Source organism: Ostrea edulis, chromosome 4 (assembly GCF_947568905.1).
Source record: "Ostrea edulis chromosome 4, xbOstEdul1.1, whole genome shotgun sequence".
Taxonomy (NCBI): Eukaryota; Metazoa; Mollusca; class Bivalvia; order Ostreida; family Ostreidae; genus Ostrea; species Ostrea edulis.
The window spans coordinates 41,673,659-41,693,416 of record NC_079167.1 but is presented as its reverse complement, the minus strand read 5'-3'; the positions used below and the strand labels follow the sequence as shown (position 1 = coordinate 41,693,416).

Here is a 19,758-nt window from a genome sequence, read left to right as displayed (position 1 = left end):
CGATCATGGGCCTAAATTTTGCAGCCCTTCACCAGCAGTGGTGACGTCTCCATTTGAGTGAAATAATCTCGAGAGGGACGTTAAACAACATACAATCAATCAATCAATCAATCCTGCCGATGGTGATATGGTCTATCTGGTTATGAGTCTTCCCGTTGGGTGAAGTCGAAGTTGTCTTGTGGATTTCCATGTGTGGAAATATCGTCCCTCCAATGACTAGATCATTGAATGCACAGAATTCCACAAACAGTTCTCCATTTTCATTTTGTGTTCCAACACCATGTTTGCCCACAGTCTCTTCTATGTGTTTGTTTTCTGTCCCCAATTTTGCATTGATCTTGAGGTCTCTCTTTGGTGCTCTATCAACATCGTCGCAAACCACGGGTTATTGTTTCATTCTATTTCACAAACTAGAATGAAACAATAACCCGTGGTTTGCGACGATGCTCTATCAATGGCTGCTTAAAGTTGTTTGTAGAATTCTTCCTTTTCTTCTACATCTGCAGCGTTTGTTGGGGCATAGCACGGTACGATTGTTGTTTTTCTGTCCTTTGAGTTAAATCTTGCTGTGAGGATCCTTGGTGACACTGGTTCCCAGGACAGCAGTGCTTGTGTTGCTTCAGGGGTCATTCGCAGCCCAACTCCATGTGTGTGCTTCTGGCCTTCTTCATGACCTGAGTAGATGATGGTGTCTCCACTCGTGAATCCGGTGCGTCCAGTTCCTGTCCATCTGGTTTCACATTGGCCAAAGATCTTCATGTTGTATCTGTTCACCTTTCTAAGTAGAAATCATTTCAATAATTAATTATTTTTAAATAATAATTAAAAAGTGATTCCGAACATCTCTCGACACACTTGCGAGCTCTTCTCTCTTTCATAAAGGGTTCTGATGTTCCATGTCCCAATCCTGGTTTTGGCCTTGGTTGTCAAAAGAGTTGTCAGCTCACTGTCTTCCCGAAAGCTTTCATCAGCTTGCGTCATAGGCTCTGCCAAGGAGGACTCTTCCTGAACCAAGCTGTTTCCAGATATTGTCGTTGCAGTTTCTGTAACAAGCTTGTTTTTAGAAAATCAGGTTGTTAGCCTAATTCAAACCCCTAACCTGAAGGACCAGCGAATTTTTAGTTGAGGTCCATTTCTCTAGATCAGTTACCAACCAAGGTTTACGAGCCAAGATCTACCCGGTTTGATGTCAGAGTTGTCTCTCCTAGATGGATTGCCTTACTAGGGTATCGACTCCCATCTGGCCAGCAATTTTGTTCGGGTTTATTTCTTAGCCTTTTCACATCCAAGTGATACCTACAAGACAGCAGGTTGCTATTTACCCATAGCTGGGGACTAGGATTACAGGCATCAGGGCATATCCACACACCGGTGGGTCATGTATACCATGCATTTAGGGGCCTAGTCTCCTCAAAGACCTTGTGGTTCTGCTTGGGGGCCGTAAGGTACCCAATTTCAATTTGCTACCTCGAGGAATCTCATATCTGGGTCACATTAGTCTGACTGTGGAGAGGCTATACCTGGCAGGGACAAGCATATTCTGCTTCCTTTTCACAGCAAGCTGTTAGCCAGGAGTGGCCCTTCATTTAAACATTCTTGAACCCCCTTCACCTAAGGATGATTTGTATAAAGTTTGATTGAAATTGGCCAAGTGGTTCTGGAGAATAAGATTTTCCTCTATATTATATACTAGCTTGAAAATACGGATGTATATTTAATTGCTGTTATAAAATTTAGAAATTCATTTCAAAATTAAGGATTATCTCCCTCATGCATAGCTCTTATCCTTGGACGAATTTGGCTCCACTTTTTTGGCACGCTATTTTTGGCTATATTTAGTTCCAAAACTTCATAGTTATTTCGGATTTCAAACATTTCGGTTGAGCATCACTGAAGAGACATTATTTGTCGAAATGCGCATCTGGTGCATCAAAATTGGTACCGTATAAGTTTTACATTAGCATGTAAAACTTTGATCCCCTAATGTGACCCCACCCTACCCCCGGGGGCCATGATCTGAACAAATTTGAATCTACTCTATATCAGGAAGGTTTCACTTAAACCTCCACTCTTCTGGCACAGTGGTTCCCGAGATTGATTGAATATTGTTTAACATTCCTCTCGAGAATCTTTCACTCATATGGAGACGTCAACATTGCCAGTGAAGGTCTGCAAAATTTAGGCCCATGCTCGGCGCTTATGACCTTTGAGCAGGGAGGGATCTTTATCATGCCACACCTGTTGTGACACCGGACCTGTTTTTGCGGTCTCATCCGAAGGACAACCCCAATGGTGACGTCTCCATATGAGTGAAAGATACTGGAGAGGGACATTAAAAAATTAATCTGCTAGTGATCTTGACCTCAACCAAATTTCTAAGTCCATGTCATGACACTATGATTCTTGATGAACAACCTCCGTACCAAGCAGTGGCTGGAGACGTCTCCAAACAAGTCAAAAATTCTCAAAGAGACATAATTACGGTAAAACAATTAAACAAAACTTATCTCACAAAGTTATAGGCCAGAAATCTTTTTCTATAGTGTTTTATCAGCGACCATGAACTTACTTCAAGGTCAAGACAGGTTCTTGTCACAGGCAACACCTTAATTAGGACCTTCTAACGATTCTTACAGACAACACCTTAATTAGGAGCTTCTAACAATTATTGTCACAGTCAACACCTTAATTAGGAGCTTCTAACGATTCTTGCAACACAGCAGTCCATTTTCTAAAAATATTTCCACATCACTTTCTACTGTGGTAAAACTGCATTTTTTGAAAAAAATGAAGTAAATTTGAGTTTTCAATTTCAAAATATTATTGTACTTGTCACTTGAGGTGTTACTCCTCCTTAAAACAATATTAGCTCTAAATCTGAAAATTTTATAATGTTGAAAAAATGTGCTATTAGGATAGTTTTTAATCCAACTTTAGCCCTATTCATTGATAAAAAATGAAGTTTAAGATTTTATCAAAATAAAGATTTCAGTTCTATTGAATACAAAGCATTATAATTATATAGAAATCAAAGTTTATATACCTTATTTGTTTGTCATTGGAATAGTAAATCAAAATTTTACAACAAATATTGCTTTTAAGTATGAATCTCTCATGCCTTGATTACATTGATACGAATACAACACAAAACAGATAGGACAAACACTAATCTTGAAACAAAAACATTTAATGGACTTTACTTGGCAACTCCTACCACAAGGATCATGGATTTAAATTCATAATTTTACTTACGGCTTCCATGCTTATTTAAAACAATACATCCATTAATGAATAAAAAAAAAAATTGAACTACATGTATATATCTCGAGATTTTGGTTCAACCCCTATGGCTAAAAAAAAAACAAGAGGCCCATGGGCCACATCGCTCACCTGAGTCACCTTGGTCCATATCAGAAGACTTTCTATATATATTTGCATGTAAAACCGTAGTCCCTATTATGGCCCAACCTACCCCTGGAGGCCATAGTTTTTGCAAACTTGAATCCACACTATGTCAGAAAGCTTTCATGTAAATGTGAACTTCTTTGGCCCAATGGTTCACGAGAAGATATTTGAAGATTTTTCCTATATATTTGTATGTAAAACTTTGATCCCCCTTGTGGCCCCATTCTACCCCCAGGGGCCATGATTTGAACAAACTTGAATCTGCACTATATCAGAAAGCTTTCATGTAAATATCAGCTTTCCTGGCTCAGTGGTTCTTGAGAAGATTTTTTTTAAAAAAAAATTCCTATATATTTGTATGTAAAACTTTGATCCCCTATTGTGGCCCCATCCTACAACAGGGGACCATGATTTGAACAAACTTAACTCTGCTCTATGTTAGGAAGCTGTTCATGTGAATATCAGCTTTTCTGGCTCAGTGGTTCTTGAGAAGAAGATTCTTAAAGAATGTCCCTATATATTTGTATGTAAAACTTTGATCCCCCCTTGTAGCCCCATCCAACCCCCAGGGGCCATGATTTGAACAAACTTGAATCTGCACTATGTCAGAAAGCTTTCATGTAAATATCAGCTTTTCTGGCTTAGTGGTTCTTGAGAAGAAGATTTTTAAAGATTTTTCCTATATATTTGTATGTAAAACTTTGATCCCCTATCGTGGCCCCATCCGACCCCCGGGGGCCAGGATTTTAACAATTTAGAATCTGCACTATATCAGGGAGCTTTCTTATAAATCTCAGCTTTTCTGGCACAGTGGTTCTTAAGAAGAAGATTTTTAAAGATTTGTCCTATATATTTGTATTTAAAACTTTGATCCCCTATTGTGGCCCCATCCGACCCCCGGGGGCCATGATTTTAACAATTTAGAATTTGAACTATATCAGGAAGCTCTCATATAAATCTCAGCTTTTCTGGCTCAGTGGTTCTTGAGAAGAAGATTTTTAAAGATTGTTCCTATATATTTGTATGTAAAACTTTGATCCCCTATTGTGGCCCCATCTGACCCCCGGGGGCCATGATTTTGACAATTTAGAATCTGCACTATATCAGGAAGCTTTCATATAAATCTCAGCTTTTCTAGCTCAGTGGTTCTTGAGAAGATTTTTTAATGACCCTACCCTATTTTTACCTTTTCTTGATTATCTCCCCTTGGAAGGTGGCCTGGCCCTTTATTTTAACAATTTAGAATTCCCTTTACCTAAGGATGCTTTGTGCCAACTTTGGTTGAAATTGGCCCAGTGGTTTTTTAGAAGAAGTTAAAAATGTTTAAAGTTTACAGACGGACGGACAGACGGACGCCGGAATACGGGTGATCAGAAAAGCTCACTTGAGCTTTTAGCTCAGGTGAGCTAAAAAGCTACTAAATAGCAGTATTTTGGTATAGAAAAAAATCACTCTGCATTTTTTACAGTCACACTTAACTCAGGTGAATTGAAAGGATTCATTTCAATCTAGAATTTATTCTCAATATTACACAAGTTTTGGCAAAAAACACTCATTCCTGGCACAAATGACTGACAAATATCATAAAAATTCATGAATGATAAACTTAATTTCATTTTTCTTTCAAATATATAAAACTGATACATATAATTGACTGCGTGTACAGAAATAATTCAATACAGCCACAAACAGCTCAAGAGTAATTGCACTATCTATCAGACATTGTAGAATACATGTACTCAGTTCTATTAATAGAAATACATGTACTAAAATCTACTAACAGAGGTTGTACTACAGTAAAACACGCTTTTACATGTTGGGGGATGAACAATTTTCCGATTCATTATCGACATAATTCTTTACATCCAGTAAGCTCATATCATGTTTTAAAACTAAAGGGAATGAAATTCACTTTACAGTAAGCATGGATTCATTATAAGCAAGTTCACTGTAACCGTGTTTTACTGTATAAATTAATGGTTGAAATTGTGGTGGAAGATAAGGCATAATAGATAATTTATCACATTCATGTACTGACCAGATCATTTTTACACACTTCCAATAGCACCTGTGTACACTAACACTTCACATTTGTAGACATGGGTGACCTCCTGAGAAGCACAAATTCTTATCTAGTCATTACAAATACAAATAGCTGCTATGGAATTAGACACAGATTGGGACAGGATTAAGATGAACACATCCTAAGGCTTTTAAAACCCAGTCAAAATTTATTATCATGTATTTACAATTAAACCTGGCCAGAATTTACTTCATGTATTTGCAATTTTTAAAACCCGGCTAGAATTTACTTCATGTATAAATTGCAATTTTTAAAACCCGGCTAGAATTTACTTCATGTATTTGCAATTATTAAAACCCAGCCAGAATTTAAATCATTTACATGTACATGTATTTTACAATTAAAAAAAACCAAACCCATCTAAATCTTTACCAACATCATGGGTCAAATATTTACAGATAGAATTCCCAAAATGATGAGTGCAAACTGAAACCAATGAATAGCCACACATCATGTAATACTGATACCATAAAATGAAATATTCTCAAATGCAAGTTAAAACATTCCACCACAAGCTACAGTGCCTGAATACTGCTTCTATCCCATGCACTGTTTTTCTTAAAAGAGAACTATTTAATTTCAAAAACGGTCAATGAACCTAAAACTACAACTGAAAAAGACAGCTGATAAAAAGACCTCTCCATCTATTACTGGTAGCGTACTGTAAACCAACTCTTACTCACGACAACTTTATTCCGCTACTTAACAGTGATAAATGGTTTGCAGTAACTAATTTTTGTGACCGAAATAATCTCAAATCAGTACAAGAGACATGGTTGGTAACGAACCTTGTGAAATTTATTGCACGTGAATTTAAGTCAGTTTACCGTAGTAGGTAGATGTACAATATACAAGCATGATCCTTTCACATTTGAAATTGATGAAATGTCTGTCAATTTAACAACAGATATTTTTTGAGACAATTTCTTAACATTTCATAAGGCTGAATTCATCTTGGAATATTGATTTTGTAATCTTGATTCAGCCATAAACACAACAGTAAAAATCCTAACTACATAAATTACAGATCCACTCAAAATTGGCCACATGACAGACATGTGAATCTTAAACAGCAATTATCATAAGAAGAATGCTCTTACTGTATTTCTACAATAAACAAATAAGGGTACAATGTACTTATATGTAACTTTGACAAAATCAACTGTTTCTTGAAAGATTTTATTTAAATTGAACATTAGACCACTCGGACCATGGCCTCCGAATACGACATCAAAGACCACGATCTGCACAAAGGAATAGATCTACACTATGCATACTCTTGTAAAACCTTTTCAACAACTTTGTGTCAAGTTTGACTGAAAATAGATCATTACTTCTAGAGAAAAGATCAAAAAGTCCAAAAAAACTGAGATGGATACTAAAGAATGATCAGGAAAGCTTACTCGAGGTCAAAATCAATGATATGCTACAATGAAAATTCTCATTAAATTGCTTTGCATAGGTAATTTTTAACTCAACTTGCAAAATAAAAACTTACATATTTAAATAAAGCGACAAAATTTCATTATGTAGTTTAACGAATTGTTTACGTCTTCCCCACATGTCATATTCACTAGTGTAGCATGGAATTAAGAGTTCCACCTGTCAATCTAGTTGGCCTTGATCCATGCCCTCATTCCAGGTCCTTGCGCAGTCACCCGAGAACCAAGGGAGGGATAGTCGGCTTCCAGGTTGTGCATACTCACATGTTGGTTGTAGTCACCTTGCAGCAGAATTTGATGACAAACTGGACAAGCAACAAAGTCTGGTTGACTACTCCATGGAGCAGCTGAACTTTTACCGCTGATCTTCAACACTTTTTCAGCACTGTTTTTTGATTTCTCATGCATTTTATGTGCATCCAGAAGCTGCTGCTGCTTTTCAATGTCAGGAAGTAAAACTAAAAGTTCTGTGAAGATCTGTATAAAATGTTCCAGTCCTATCAGTTCCGTACACTTATTGTAATATTCTATAGCAGACACAGTTCCTCCCCGGAAATCACTTGAACATGATTTAAAGGTAGAAAATTTGTCCTCATTTTCTTGAAACACATCTTTGATTTTCATCACAAGGTCTTTGTTTCTAGATTGGAAATCCTTTGGTTCCTCATAACGATAGCTCTCGGGAAACACTCCTGGTGTGTCAGCATTTGGCACCCGACTTTCATTTGAAACAGAATCCATCAAATTCTTCAAACTCAGATCTTTCAGATCAACCAGCGAAGAAGATGCAAACCCTGGTGGAGGAGCCAGCACAGTAGAAGAGACCAACACGGGGGTCTGTGGACTTTCGAATCCCGGAGGAGGCTTCTTGGCTTTGCTAAAGCCCGGCGGAGGTCCTTTAACCGGCGGTGCAGACAGAGCTGGAAAATCAGAGGAATCCAGACTTCCATTTTTCTTCTCTTTGCTTTTCTTCTCTTTAATTTTCACTGGAATGAAACTTTCCTCTACATTTCTTTCCAAGATCTGATCTTCAACGGGTGGATCAACATTTGCAACTGGCTCTGAGGTAGTTGTGTTGCTCTCGATTTTTTCTGAAGTCTGCTCCACTTCCTTCACACAGATTTCTTCCACAACCTTCACCACTTTTTTCTCTTCTGAAGCTGGAAATCCATTTCCCAACCATGATGTTGCTATATTATCTAGTGATGAAGTACCACCCATCACATCATCACTAGCAGATTTACCACCATTACTACTCAATTTAGTCTTTTTAGTCTTTTTCTTTTTCTTAGTCTCTTTATATGCCTCAGTAATTAACTGTTTATTATCCTTATCACCACTAAGATTTTCAATACTAAATTCATTCGATTCATTATTTATGTCAAACCAGTCAATTGGTTTAACCTGTTTCACTTTCTTTTTTTCTGTTACATTTTTCAGCCAGTCCGTGTTGCGATTTTCTACCCCAGCTGAAGATAAGGTGGGAAAGTCGTTCTCTGAGGTGAAGGTTTGATTTCTGGAATTCCTTGGTTTGTCTTTCTTGGTTTCACCCTTGCCTGACCGATCACTCATTATCACATCTAAAGGAGATTGGCTTGAAACGGAAGGTACAGTTTTTACGGTTTTAAAACCCTTTCCACCAGCAGCACTGTTCTTGCCCCACCGACCGATGGAAGCAGATGATGCACTATTCGGTTTACTTACAGGAAGACTTGGAAAATCTTCCTGAACACCTGCAGGTCCTAACTTTGATGCCACACTGTAGGCATGTGGTGCAGGTTTGGAAGTTTTTACAACATTCACAGTGATTTCAGGTTTCGAGGGCTTCATCAAAAGAGTTGGAAAATCTTCCTCGCCCATTGCTCCATGTTGAACAGATTGCTTGGACTTCTTGGCTAGTCTTTGTGCTAATGACCGACTTGATTTCTCCGAATCCGAGTCCACGGTCGCCGGGGAATCACAACGTAGAGGTTTCGGTTCTTCTTTCATTTTCCCGAGGCTTGGGAATTGTTGAGTGTCCTGTAGTAATTCTGGAGATGGTGTTTTTCTCTCCTCCTCGACCGTTTTAGGCTTCTTCATCTTTTCTTCTGTCATCACACTCAATGATGCCTGGATTGCTCGGTTCATGTCCTCCTCCCTGAAAGAGGAAAAAAGATCAAATCTTTGTGCATGTTAGGATAAAGATTTACAATTTGTTTTTGTGCCTCCTCGTATCACCCTCCTCTGTCCCCAATATTTGTTTTCGATACCAATTCTTAGGAAACTATGTACACTCACTATATTCGTTACACTGGAGTGATTCACTAATATAGACCCCAAAGCCTGCTTATTGTCTTATATAAATATGTGTATCAATACATGTGCTAACTAGGACTGAAACTAGTGTTCGAGAATCGGAAGAAATTTACAATCGATTATCGAATCGAATCCGAGGTATCTTTTCGATTCATAATCGAATATAACCGAGATTATAAGTATACAGAAAATTAAAGGACTAAGACCATGTTTATCAAAATTCGGCCTAACGTCCAAAGTGAATAATTTTTTGTTAGAAATATTCTCTAACATGTTCTTTTCCTATAATGTACTGGTTTTTATATGTAGAGTTCGTGAAAGAACACTATTTTTAGGTTTACATTACTAGTATAAATCCTATAATTTGCTCTACTTTTTAAGATTGCGTCATACAACGTCGCTATATATTATTAGAAGTGGTAACGTATTGTAAAACATAATTATGCAATGAGCGGTTTAATATATAATAAGATCTTGAAAAAGAAATTTTCTTTCAAAATACGCAATAAGGTTATTTTACTTATAGCCCGAATGACACACCATATTTTTCAATCCTTCATTCGGCCATTTTCACACGCCGCGCCGTTAGCCTGTTTGTGCTGTTCGTGGAAGTTGCATAGGATGTACTCGTCGCATTTCAACGTAAGTTTTAGAAATATGAATATACTTCACCTCTACTCGTTAAACTGTGTAACCAAATAGGTGTACCAATTGCTCTTAAAAATAATAAACAAGTCGCATGGAACGAATAGTATGGTGCGCCTGTGGTGTGTTGACAAACACGTAATATTCACGCATTGGGCTGTTGGAAATCCCACAACAAATCTGTTAACTGTTGTCAACATATATTTATTGTTTATCTATTATAATCATATATTGTTAAGATTTAAAATTGTATGTATATCAGCTGATCAGAAAAATCAGCTGTTTCACGATCATGCCATTTTCAATTCCAAGTGCATGACCTTCTCGGGTCTATTTGAATTTTCTTACATGATGTTTGACTCACTTCACACTTTGAACTTTCCATGTATCATTGTATGGTCTAAAAAGTATTTGTATAGGTTAAAGAGACATAATTGTTAGCCTGTTTGTGCTGTTCGTGGAAGTTGCATAGGATGTACTCGTCGCATTTCAACGTAAGTTTTAGAAATATGAATATACTTCACCTCTACTCGTTAAACTGTGTAACCAAATAGGTGTACCAATATAGATGTATATTTCCATAATGGTATATGTCTCTGGGGTAACATGTAGGCCTGTGGCCATGTGGGGGGTTGAATAATTTTCGAATGATTTGGTATTCTAGTATTCTACTATGTTTAAACTTAACTTAGTGATTATTTAGTAATCAAATAAAAGTTATAAGATGAATCGATGCATTTCTTCAATTTACTGTAAACAAAAACTGTTTCTGTGGTTTGGAATCTGTCTGGTATTAGTGCATAATAAATAACTTCATAAGTCAATAAATATATTCTTGTTGTAGTGATGACATTTACAAAATCTGTGAGAATAGAAAAAAATGTGTTAGGGTCAACAGAAATTTTTAATTAGGGTAGGTCGGGAAAGTGGAAACCAATTAACATATATATATATTTTGGCCTTACGCGGAAACATGGATTAGAAAAGTCGGAATGATTTTTACATTCAATAATTTTTAAATACTTAAAAGCACCATTAAGCCAGGAAAATCATAAGAACAGTTTGGTTTTATAATTTAAATATGCTTTATTTCAAGATAAATTGTAAACATGTCAAACTTAATTTCAACAATTACACTTACAACTTACATGCCTGCATTGGGATTAGATATAGAATCACTCAGAGAATGTTGAATTTCATGGGTACTACCATGATTTAAGCATATATTTTTTTGTTAGCTTATCTCCTTTATATTATTGAATATTAAATTTTTCCATACATCTACCACAAGAAAGAGCATGAAAGATAAAAATATTTTGTGAATTTGCTGATAATTGTGAAGTAAGATACATGTAATATATCAACATTAGCTACAACAAAAATTATTAGATGGGGAATCAAATTCAAATGAAATGTTTGTGTATATAATTATTTATGCAGAAATGTACATGTAGCTAAACTGTCCTCTGTTGTTTAGTTGGAGACATGTCAATCTCCCACCGAATACATAAATGTAATTTTTCTGAATTCTGTATCAATGAAAATACATGAGGGCATGAAAATACAACTTTTATATGAATATTATAATACAGGGGTTCGTGTTTGCCCAACTATCTATTTTGTATTGCTTGTAGGAGTTATGAGATTGATCACTGTTTGTTATCTTCACCTTTCATTTATGATATAGTTTTGATAATGATATAATACTGGAGTAATTTGAATTTCAGGATGATATAATATGTACAGCAAAAATTGATGGCAAGGGTGACATGAATCAGATTGACAAGAATCCATATTCTTACTCCTCAATAATGCTATCATCACTGCCATCAGATTCATCAATGATAGTGGCATCAGTGACACATGCTAATAAGTGTTGGACATCTCTGAAGGAATAGCTTCCTTGTTGTGCCTGCCAATAGCAAGGTACCAGATTATACAGCAGTTATGTGGAAACAGATTCCCACAATAGGGGGACCAGATTGACACCTACATTGTACAGTATCAGGCAGTTATATCAGAACTGGAAAAACTGGATCCAAACAAGACTATATTGCTTGGAAGAAACATGTCGACTCTGAAGTTTAACCCTTATTAACCCATGGCACTTCTATGTCATTTGAAATATACCTGTGGAGGTTTTTAAAGTGTTTTTTTTTTTAGGGGGGGGGGGGGGGTTATTATTTGGAAGAATTCATATTTGATGATTCAAATGAAAATCTGCATGTTGAATTATGAATGTCATAATGTACTTTTTGAATGATGAAAAGTGTAGAGTCAAAAGTTATCAAATTGTCAAAAACACTGGTCAGGTCTGAATTCATCATCTTGGACACCTTGCATTTGGAATTATGATCTCTATGAAGAAATGCTGAAAATCTTGCAAAAGAGGAAATGACAAGTTGGGGTCCAAGGCACTTGCATATATGCATGAGAAGGTGTTCTATCCAGGATTGAGGTCAATTACATAGCAATGTAACGCCTTACATTACCTAGAAAATTTCACATTACCATTACTCCTATTTTGAAATATAATGTATTACATTACTTGAGAGTGAATTTACATTACACATTTACATAACATACTGTCAGATATTAAAGAAATGGCAGAAAAATTATTTCTGTATTATGATTTTTAATTATACATTAACATAAGTACACAAAATATTCAGCAATGTTAGGAAACATATCTATTAAGTTATTCATTGCATTTGATTGTCATCAATGTTTCAAATGCTTCAGTCAATCACTAATAAAATGAATTATTCTAAATCTTCGAAATATCATCAAATATTTGAAGTAGTGTAAATGTAATGAAAAATAATTTTTAGTACAGTATGCATTACATTACCATTACTTGTAATGCAAAAATGGTCCATTACACCCCCATTACATTGAAACTGGTTGTCATTTAATTACCATTACCCCAGGCCTGGTTCTGTTGAGAGGTATTGAAATTCTCTGTAGAGACTTTGTCTCAGGAAGTGGCCGAGATTGGTGGTGACAATTTTGTTGGATGTGAATTTACTGACACACATGTCTACACTTGCTACACAATATAGCATGTGGTGGTTTCAACAAGAAAGTTCTTACTCTGCAGGAAATGACGAATAGCTAATGGATTCACATTTTTTCTGACTTTTCTTCTGTACATTAGATGCATTGGAAAACTTTCCTTTCCATTATCTTTTGCTGGTTCATTCTTTGAAATAAAATCAAGTCCGAAAATAGAGTATTTTGGTTTGGGTTTTTTCAATGAATTTAAAAAATGTAATCTGTAATCCTTGCATATCTTGTTGGTGTTCTGTGATTGCTATTTTTATTTGTATTCAGGTATAATTTCATCTTCAGTGTCTTGAAAGAAATTAATTTTTCAATAACGCCAAGAAAAATGTAGTTAACAGTATTATTTAAAAAAAAAAATATTGACACGGGTAGGAATTGAACCCGGATCTCCCGATTGAAGGACGGGCTCTCTACCACTAAGCCACGACATCTATGACGTCACACGCTTAAAAATCCTTCATACGTTTACTTGCCCTAGTTAACGTTATACTTTCGATATATCGGCAATAGTTTTAGTTATATCAATGCATGTTCTATAAATTCTTTTCATTTTGATCTTAGTAATTCTGTTGGTGTCGTCTAAATAAAAACTTTCTATAGCATTGAAGGTCCGATTTGTCGGACAGCAGATTCGTTTGTTTACGCATCAAAATTCTATAGCTTTTGGAATTCCTGCACAAACTTATGATAAAAACACCACATAGGGGTGTATTCTGCATGGAAATGATGTAGACTCCACATAAGTATGTTGTTTTAATTTTTCAAATCAACATAATTAATAAAATACCCACAACTCTCACAAAAATAAATAATTCCGGATTGCTCTCGATTTATTTCAAAGTTGATATTCATCAACAGCACACCTTTCGATCCAAAAAATCGTTCGTGCAAAATTTATTTGTATTGATAGATTTTGATAGACTACAGTCAGTTTCTGGATCGAAGGTCATGTTTTATATGAATTATATGACTAAATTTGAAAAAAGTGGAGATTTCTGCAGAAAACCAGACCGATACCGGTTTTGTCTTGTATAGAATTCCACAAGCTGACGTTTTGGCGGGGAAATCTTGGCACGTCGCGATGGTATAAAGATTATATTATCAAATGATAACAATTTTATTTCAATTCATTCTGCTTTATTTTTTAACACACCACAGGGCCGATATAGCTAAACATGGTCTTAGTCCTTTAGTTTATTTCATCTATTTAAATAAATCAGTCAATCACTGGTATTACTTACTGTTGTGTTTTAGTAGTATTACAGTATATAACAAACTACAAGTCAACATTTTTATTTTCAATACCTATAATTGCTAAATCATTTTTTAATTAAAAAAAAATCATAATAAACTTCATACATCTGATTTTGGAATAGAAATTATGCATGTATATATACATGTATATTCAATTCAATTCATTTGAACTAGAAACAAACAAGTTTGATCACATGAGTTGGCAGTTTTATCTGTAAAGGTCTACAATGTAAACAACTCGCTACTTTCACGAAGCTCAGTGGTTGTTGTTTACATTGTAGGCTTGTCAACTACTGTGGTGTTGTTTGCTAGGCGGTCCTTCGTTTTTCTTCTTAGATCAAAAATATTTCCACACAACAGAACATGTTGCATCGTAATACGGATATATCTCAGCGTTGTAGGCCATTGTACACTATCTCAATTTAGAGTCATCGCCTGTTCCGGAAAAAAAACCAAAAACCTAACTTAAACATTAAAACCCGCACAATGATAAATGTTTACCAACTATCGCTGTCAGATTTCAGCTATTGATTGTCACCATGGTAGCAATCTAGCGATGATTTTTCGAATCACTACCTGAAACGATTCACCGAAATATCGATACTGTTCCAATATAAACGTTCGATTCAATGTATGATTCATTGCCTCGATTTTCAGTTCAATTCGTTTATTACAAACTGGTTCAGTAAAATACATCAGGCACAGCTTGTACTTATTATTTTTACCTGCATGAGGGACAAAATAGCGTTGAAAAATGTTCAGACTGTTGTTTGCCTTGAGGTTGACGAAAATAATAATGAACTTAATCAGTTTTAACTACAGAACCAACAGGCATCTTACCGTTTGACAGTTTGGAAACATTTTGCTTTCAAAATTATGATTTTGAATCTTGGTAATTGAATTTTTCTTCAATGTTATTATTGCTTTCTTCTGTAAACTGTATCGTTTTGAAAGTATTGAATAGTGGCAAAAGTACTGCAATATGTATTGTATCGTGAAGGGGGTGTATCATTTTAGCCCTATCTGTAACCTCAAAACTTGCAAATAGAAATGGGGGCACAATGATGAATATTTTATAGTAAATGATATGTAACTGGAATGAAGGGGAACACTAATAAACATGTAAATATAACAGCTTGAGATTGATCTCTATCCTAACACACACGAAGGTACGTCACAGGATCAACATCAACAAAACATCTACACCATAAAGGATGCTTGAAACTGTACCCTTGTAGTTCTTGAGAATATTTACAAAGAGTTCTCCTATATAATCTATGCCAAAATTAACACCTCTGTTGTGACCTTGCCCATGGCCCAGGTGGTATGAAGGGCTGTATTGGTTCCAAATTTATTTTTAGGGTCAGATCAGCTTAGAATTTGTAATTTGGATTCAGGTGTTTTTATTCAGGTCTACATAACTGATTTAAAATTTTGAGATACAAGTTAAAATCAAAAACCTATTTGTATTTTGTCGCTGATGTGGATTCTGGTTTAGCCATGGCATCCAGGATAATAGAAACAGCATTGTCACTTTTAAGTGTTTCCATTCCATACTTTTGGTATAAATGTTTTGTCATTGTCGATGTTGATCCTGTGACGTATTTTAATGTGTCTGACATATCTTACATATTCTCATTGTTTTGTCCATGATTCCATCTGATAGGATTGATTGATTAAATATTGTTTGACGCCCCTCTTGAGAATCTTTCACTCATATGGAGATGACACTATTGGTTGTGAAGGGCTGCAAAATTTAGGCCTATGCTTGGCGCTTAGGGCCTTTGAGCAGGGGGGATCTTTATTGTGCCACACCTGCTGTGACACGAGACCTCGATTTTGCGGTCTCATCTGAAGGACCGCTCCATTTAGTCGCCTCTTACAACAAGCAAGGAGTACTGAGGACCTATTCTTACCCGGATCCCCACGGGATCCATCTGATAGGACAATAAGTAAAAAAAGACATCCACACTAGTAGATTTCTAATAATGATTCTATCATAAAACCAGACCCGATCTGAAATCATGAAATATATAATCAAATCTGACCCAAACAACATGACCAATGCGGTTCTCAATTATTTTGGGTACCCATTGCAGCCCTAGTGGTATGGTGTAATAGGTTTATGAAAATGCTTTCATAATAATTGAGATTCTTGAGAAGATGTACTCCCACGTCAATTTTTGACCCCTATTGTGTCTCCACCCAGATTCCAGGGGTCAAGGTGTGAACAAATTAAAGTTTGACACTACATGGGGATTGAATAAATGGGAAAAACACTTTACCCTTATTTTACTATTTACTTGCATCAAACCCAAGACGTAAACATAGGTAGTGATTGCTCCTTTGCCAAACGCTCGACATTAAGATGTGAGAATCACATATCTTTTAAATATGACCTTCAAAATGAAAGTTCCTTGTCACGGCAGGTGCTTGCACATTAAAGAACCCTCACTGCTCAGAGTAAGCAAGGGTCTAAATTTGTGGAATTTCACCTACAGCTGGTGATGTTTCAATAGGAGTGAAAAAAAAAATCAAACAAATGACAGGCCATTTTTATTTACCTGAATCGTTCCTTCACTAGTCTTCCCTGACCCCTTACTGGGGGTCCAGTCCTCTGGGCCGGCCTATCCTCATAGTCCTCAGCTGTCACTACTCCTGCAGCAGAAAAAATAAATACTAAATGTTCTATTAATTCAAAAACTTCATTTTCCCCATCAAAACTAATACATGTACCACAAAAATTTATGATTTTTTAATTATGTATCAACAGAGTTTATCTACAGCTCTGTTGTTTTCATGGTATGAGCTTATCCTACCACAAAGGAGGACAACTCTGCATATACAAGGTATACAAAAAGCTTGCCTTTTACTTGTAAGATGAGAACAACAGCATTAATGTTTATATAATTAAATTGATTGTACATTTTAGCATTAACAATGGATTATTAGAAAAATCTTATTGGAAAGTGTAAACTCGCTGCACATTTTGCAACTGAAGTTTCTAAATATCTAAAACTTATACATTTCAAATGTCAGTGAATCCTCACATGACTGCATTTATTACATTTTACAGAGTTTGAATGTCAGTGAATCCTCACATGACTGCATTTATTACATTTTACAGAGTTTGAATGTCAGAGAATCCTCACATGACTGCATTTATTACATTTTACAGAGTTTGAATGTCAGTGAATCCTCACATGACTGCATTTATTACATTTTACAGAGTTTGAATGTCAGTGAATCCTCAAATGACTGCATTTATTACAGTTTACAGAGTTTGGGTTAAATGGACTATTTTTTTTTTTTTTTTTTTTTTTTTTTTTTTTTTTACCTCTGAAGTGAATTCAATAGCAAAGCATGTAATTGGGTTACTACATTTACATGATTAACTTGGTGCATATTACCGGTATGTTTATAAATGACAAAGGTGAATTTTTAGGATTTTACCAGTGATTTTTTTTGGTTTTTCAAACTACCACCCCTCCTTTTGAATTGGGAAAAATTAGCGACATTTTCCTCAAATTGGGAAAAAATCACTGATAGTAAATTAAAATGGTAAAGATGCATAAAATAATCAAATAACAATTTTTTTGTTTGAGGTTTATTTCAGATCTGATTTAAAATCATAAAATAAATATGTATTATTATACCTCAGTATGAGAATGCCATGCAACGCGTAATCTGATTGGTCTAGACGGTCACGTGCCAGGGAGGACAAAACTTCATATCTCCCTCTCAGAGATCATGTTTCCCTATCATATTTACCCCTTGGGCAGTCTCGTGAATTTTCCATAAATTTAACGTCAAGGTAGACGAAGTGTATCGTGACGTCACAATAAGTCCGAGTCATTCTACTTTCATAGTTCGTAAGGCACAAATTATGCGGGTCTCTGATACACAGTTGAATGCATGGTTTTGATTGATACAAAACGAAGCAAGTAAATCAGCATTCAAGGAGAATGGAAATACAAAAACTGGTTATCATATCTGATTATCACTGTATTTCGTTGTTTGTACCTTCTACTGTAATACATTGACGGCGCGGTGTTACCGTTAGGACGATCTCAGCTACATACAATGTATATAGATGAGCGGACTCCAATTTTAAATGCACTTTTGAGTCTTGCTTTGTTTCGGTATAATAAACAATTTATTGCACGACTGTTCGGGAGATATGAAGATTTATTCACCCAAGAAAAATCATATTCCCCTCGGGCGTTGCCCTCGGGAAATATGATTTTTCTTGGGTGAATAAATCTTCATATCTCCCTCACTATCATGCAATAAATGTATATTGGAAGTCACACCTTGTATAAATATCATTTACTTTTTCTAAGAAGTACTTATTGTCTAATATCATAAAGAAAATAATAAATTATTGATTCACCAGCAATTGTACCCATAATCTTGTATATATTATATTAATAATCAAGTTTCCAGAATGTCTCTCCTGTTTGTATCTTTCGGATTTTAGTAAAACCCTATACTGTTGGCCACTTCCTGTTATTAGCCTGATCCTACATATAATGGTGGTCAAACATGAAAGTGTCAACTTAAAGAGCTTAATGTGTATCTGGAAACTATATACTTCGCTGCATATCTGCTTATATGGATGCCTTCATTGTTTTACATATTCTTTACAAAAGCTTTTTGCATGTGCAGTGGTTTGGAGAATAAAACTGAAGAAAAAAACGTATTTACTCTTTGTCAGCAATATATGGTAACCTTTTTTTTTAAATGGCCTAATTTCCCTAGATTAAAAATTGGGAAAACACATATATATAATTGGGAATAAAATAGCTAATTTTTGTGAGGGGAAACAGCCGAATATCGGTGGCATTTTGGCCCAAAAAAAAATCAGTTTACAAAATCAATTTCTTTAAGAAGACATGAAGTAAGTTGAAACAGTTTATACTTTATCATTCATAAAAAGAGCATAATTTGTCCCATATTAATTAATGTCATGAACAATGAGTTGACATTGCTTTCATTCCTTAATAAATCTAACGCTCCTACAACAACTTCCATGGAATTTGAGAAAAATTATAATGAAAATTTGAATTTGATTGGGCATGAAGCAATATTGCCATAGCAACAAAATGGAAACAAAAAAGATATACACATTGTGACATCATTCATATTGCGTAATTTGGCAAGAGTTGAGGGTAAACTCAGTTTATATACCATATAGAGAAACTTAACAGAATCAAATGAACCAATCAAATTGCATTTAACAACAGTGATTCATTTTGAAAATGGTTATCATGAGTCCAGTGGACTCCCCTTGATTACAATAATGAGTCCCATGCTAAAATCAATGAGTCCAAATTTCATTCCTTTAAACAATAAAGTGCACCACCACGGCACATGATACGCCCGTCACATATTGTTAACAGTATAGATTGTACCCATTAAAACCTTTTTTTAAAATTTTTATATCACCTTAATTAAATGTCACAGTGACCTTAAAGTAGGATGCGACACACCTTCTACCCAAGATGCATTAGTTGACCAATTTTGGTGATTCTAGGTCTAATAGTTTTCAAGTTATGAGCCGGACAA

The 19,758-nt window shown here is 35.4% G+C and overlaps 1 protein-coding gene and 1 long non-coding RNA gene across 2 annotated transcripts in view; one reads left to right on the top strand and one right to left on the bottom strand.

The window, feature by feature from the left end:
• Positions 1-3,166: 3,166 nt before the first annotated feature.
• LOC125670089 (E3 ubiquitin-protein ligase ZNF598-like) overlaps positions 3,167-19,758 on the bottom strand; it is a 22,674-nt gene continuing 6,082 nt past the window's right edge. Inside the window, exons 5-6 of the mRNA XM_048905039.2 lie at positions 16,755-16,848; positions 3,167-9,067 (exon numbers count right to left, since the gene is read on the bottom strand). Of these exons, the coding sequence (XP_048760996.1) occupies positions 7,099-9,067; positions 16,755-16,848 (2,063 nt within the window). The 3' untranslated portion in view covers positions 3,167-7,098. The remainder of the gene's footprint in view (positions 9,068-16,754; positions 16,849-19,758) is intronic.
• LOC125670097 (uncharacterized) lies at positions 10,307-13,103 on the top strand. The gene is made up of 2 exons (XR_008802412.1): positions 10,307-10,364; positions 11,598-13,103. It is a non-coding gene; the product is annotated as an uncharacterized LOC125670097 (long non-coding RNA).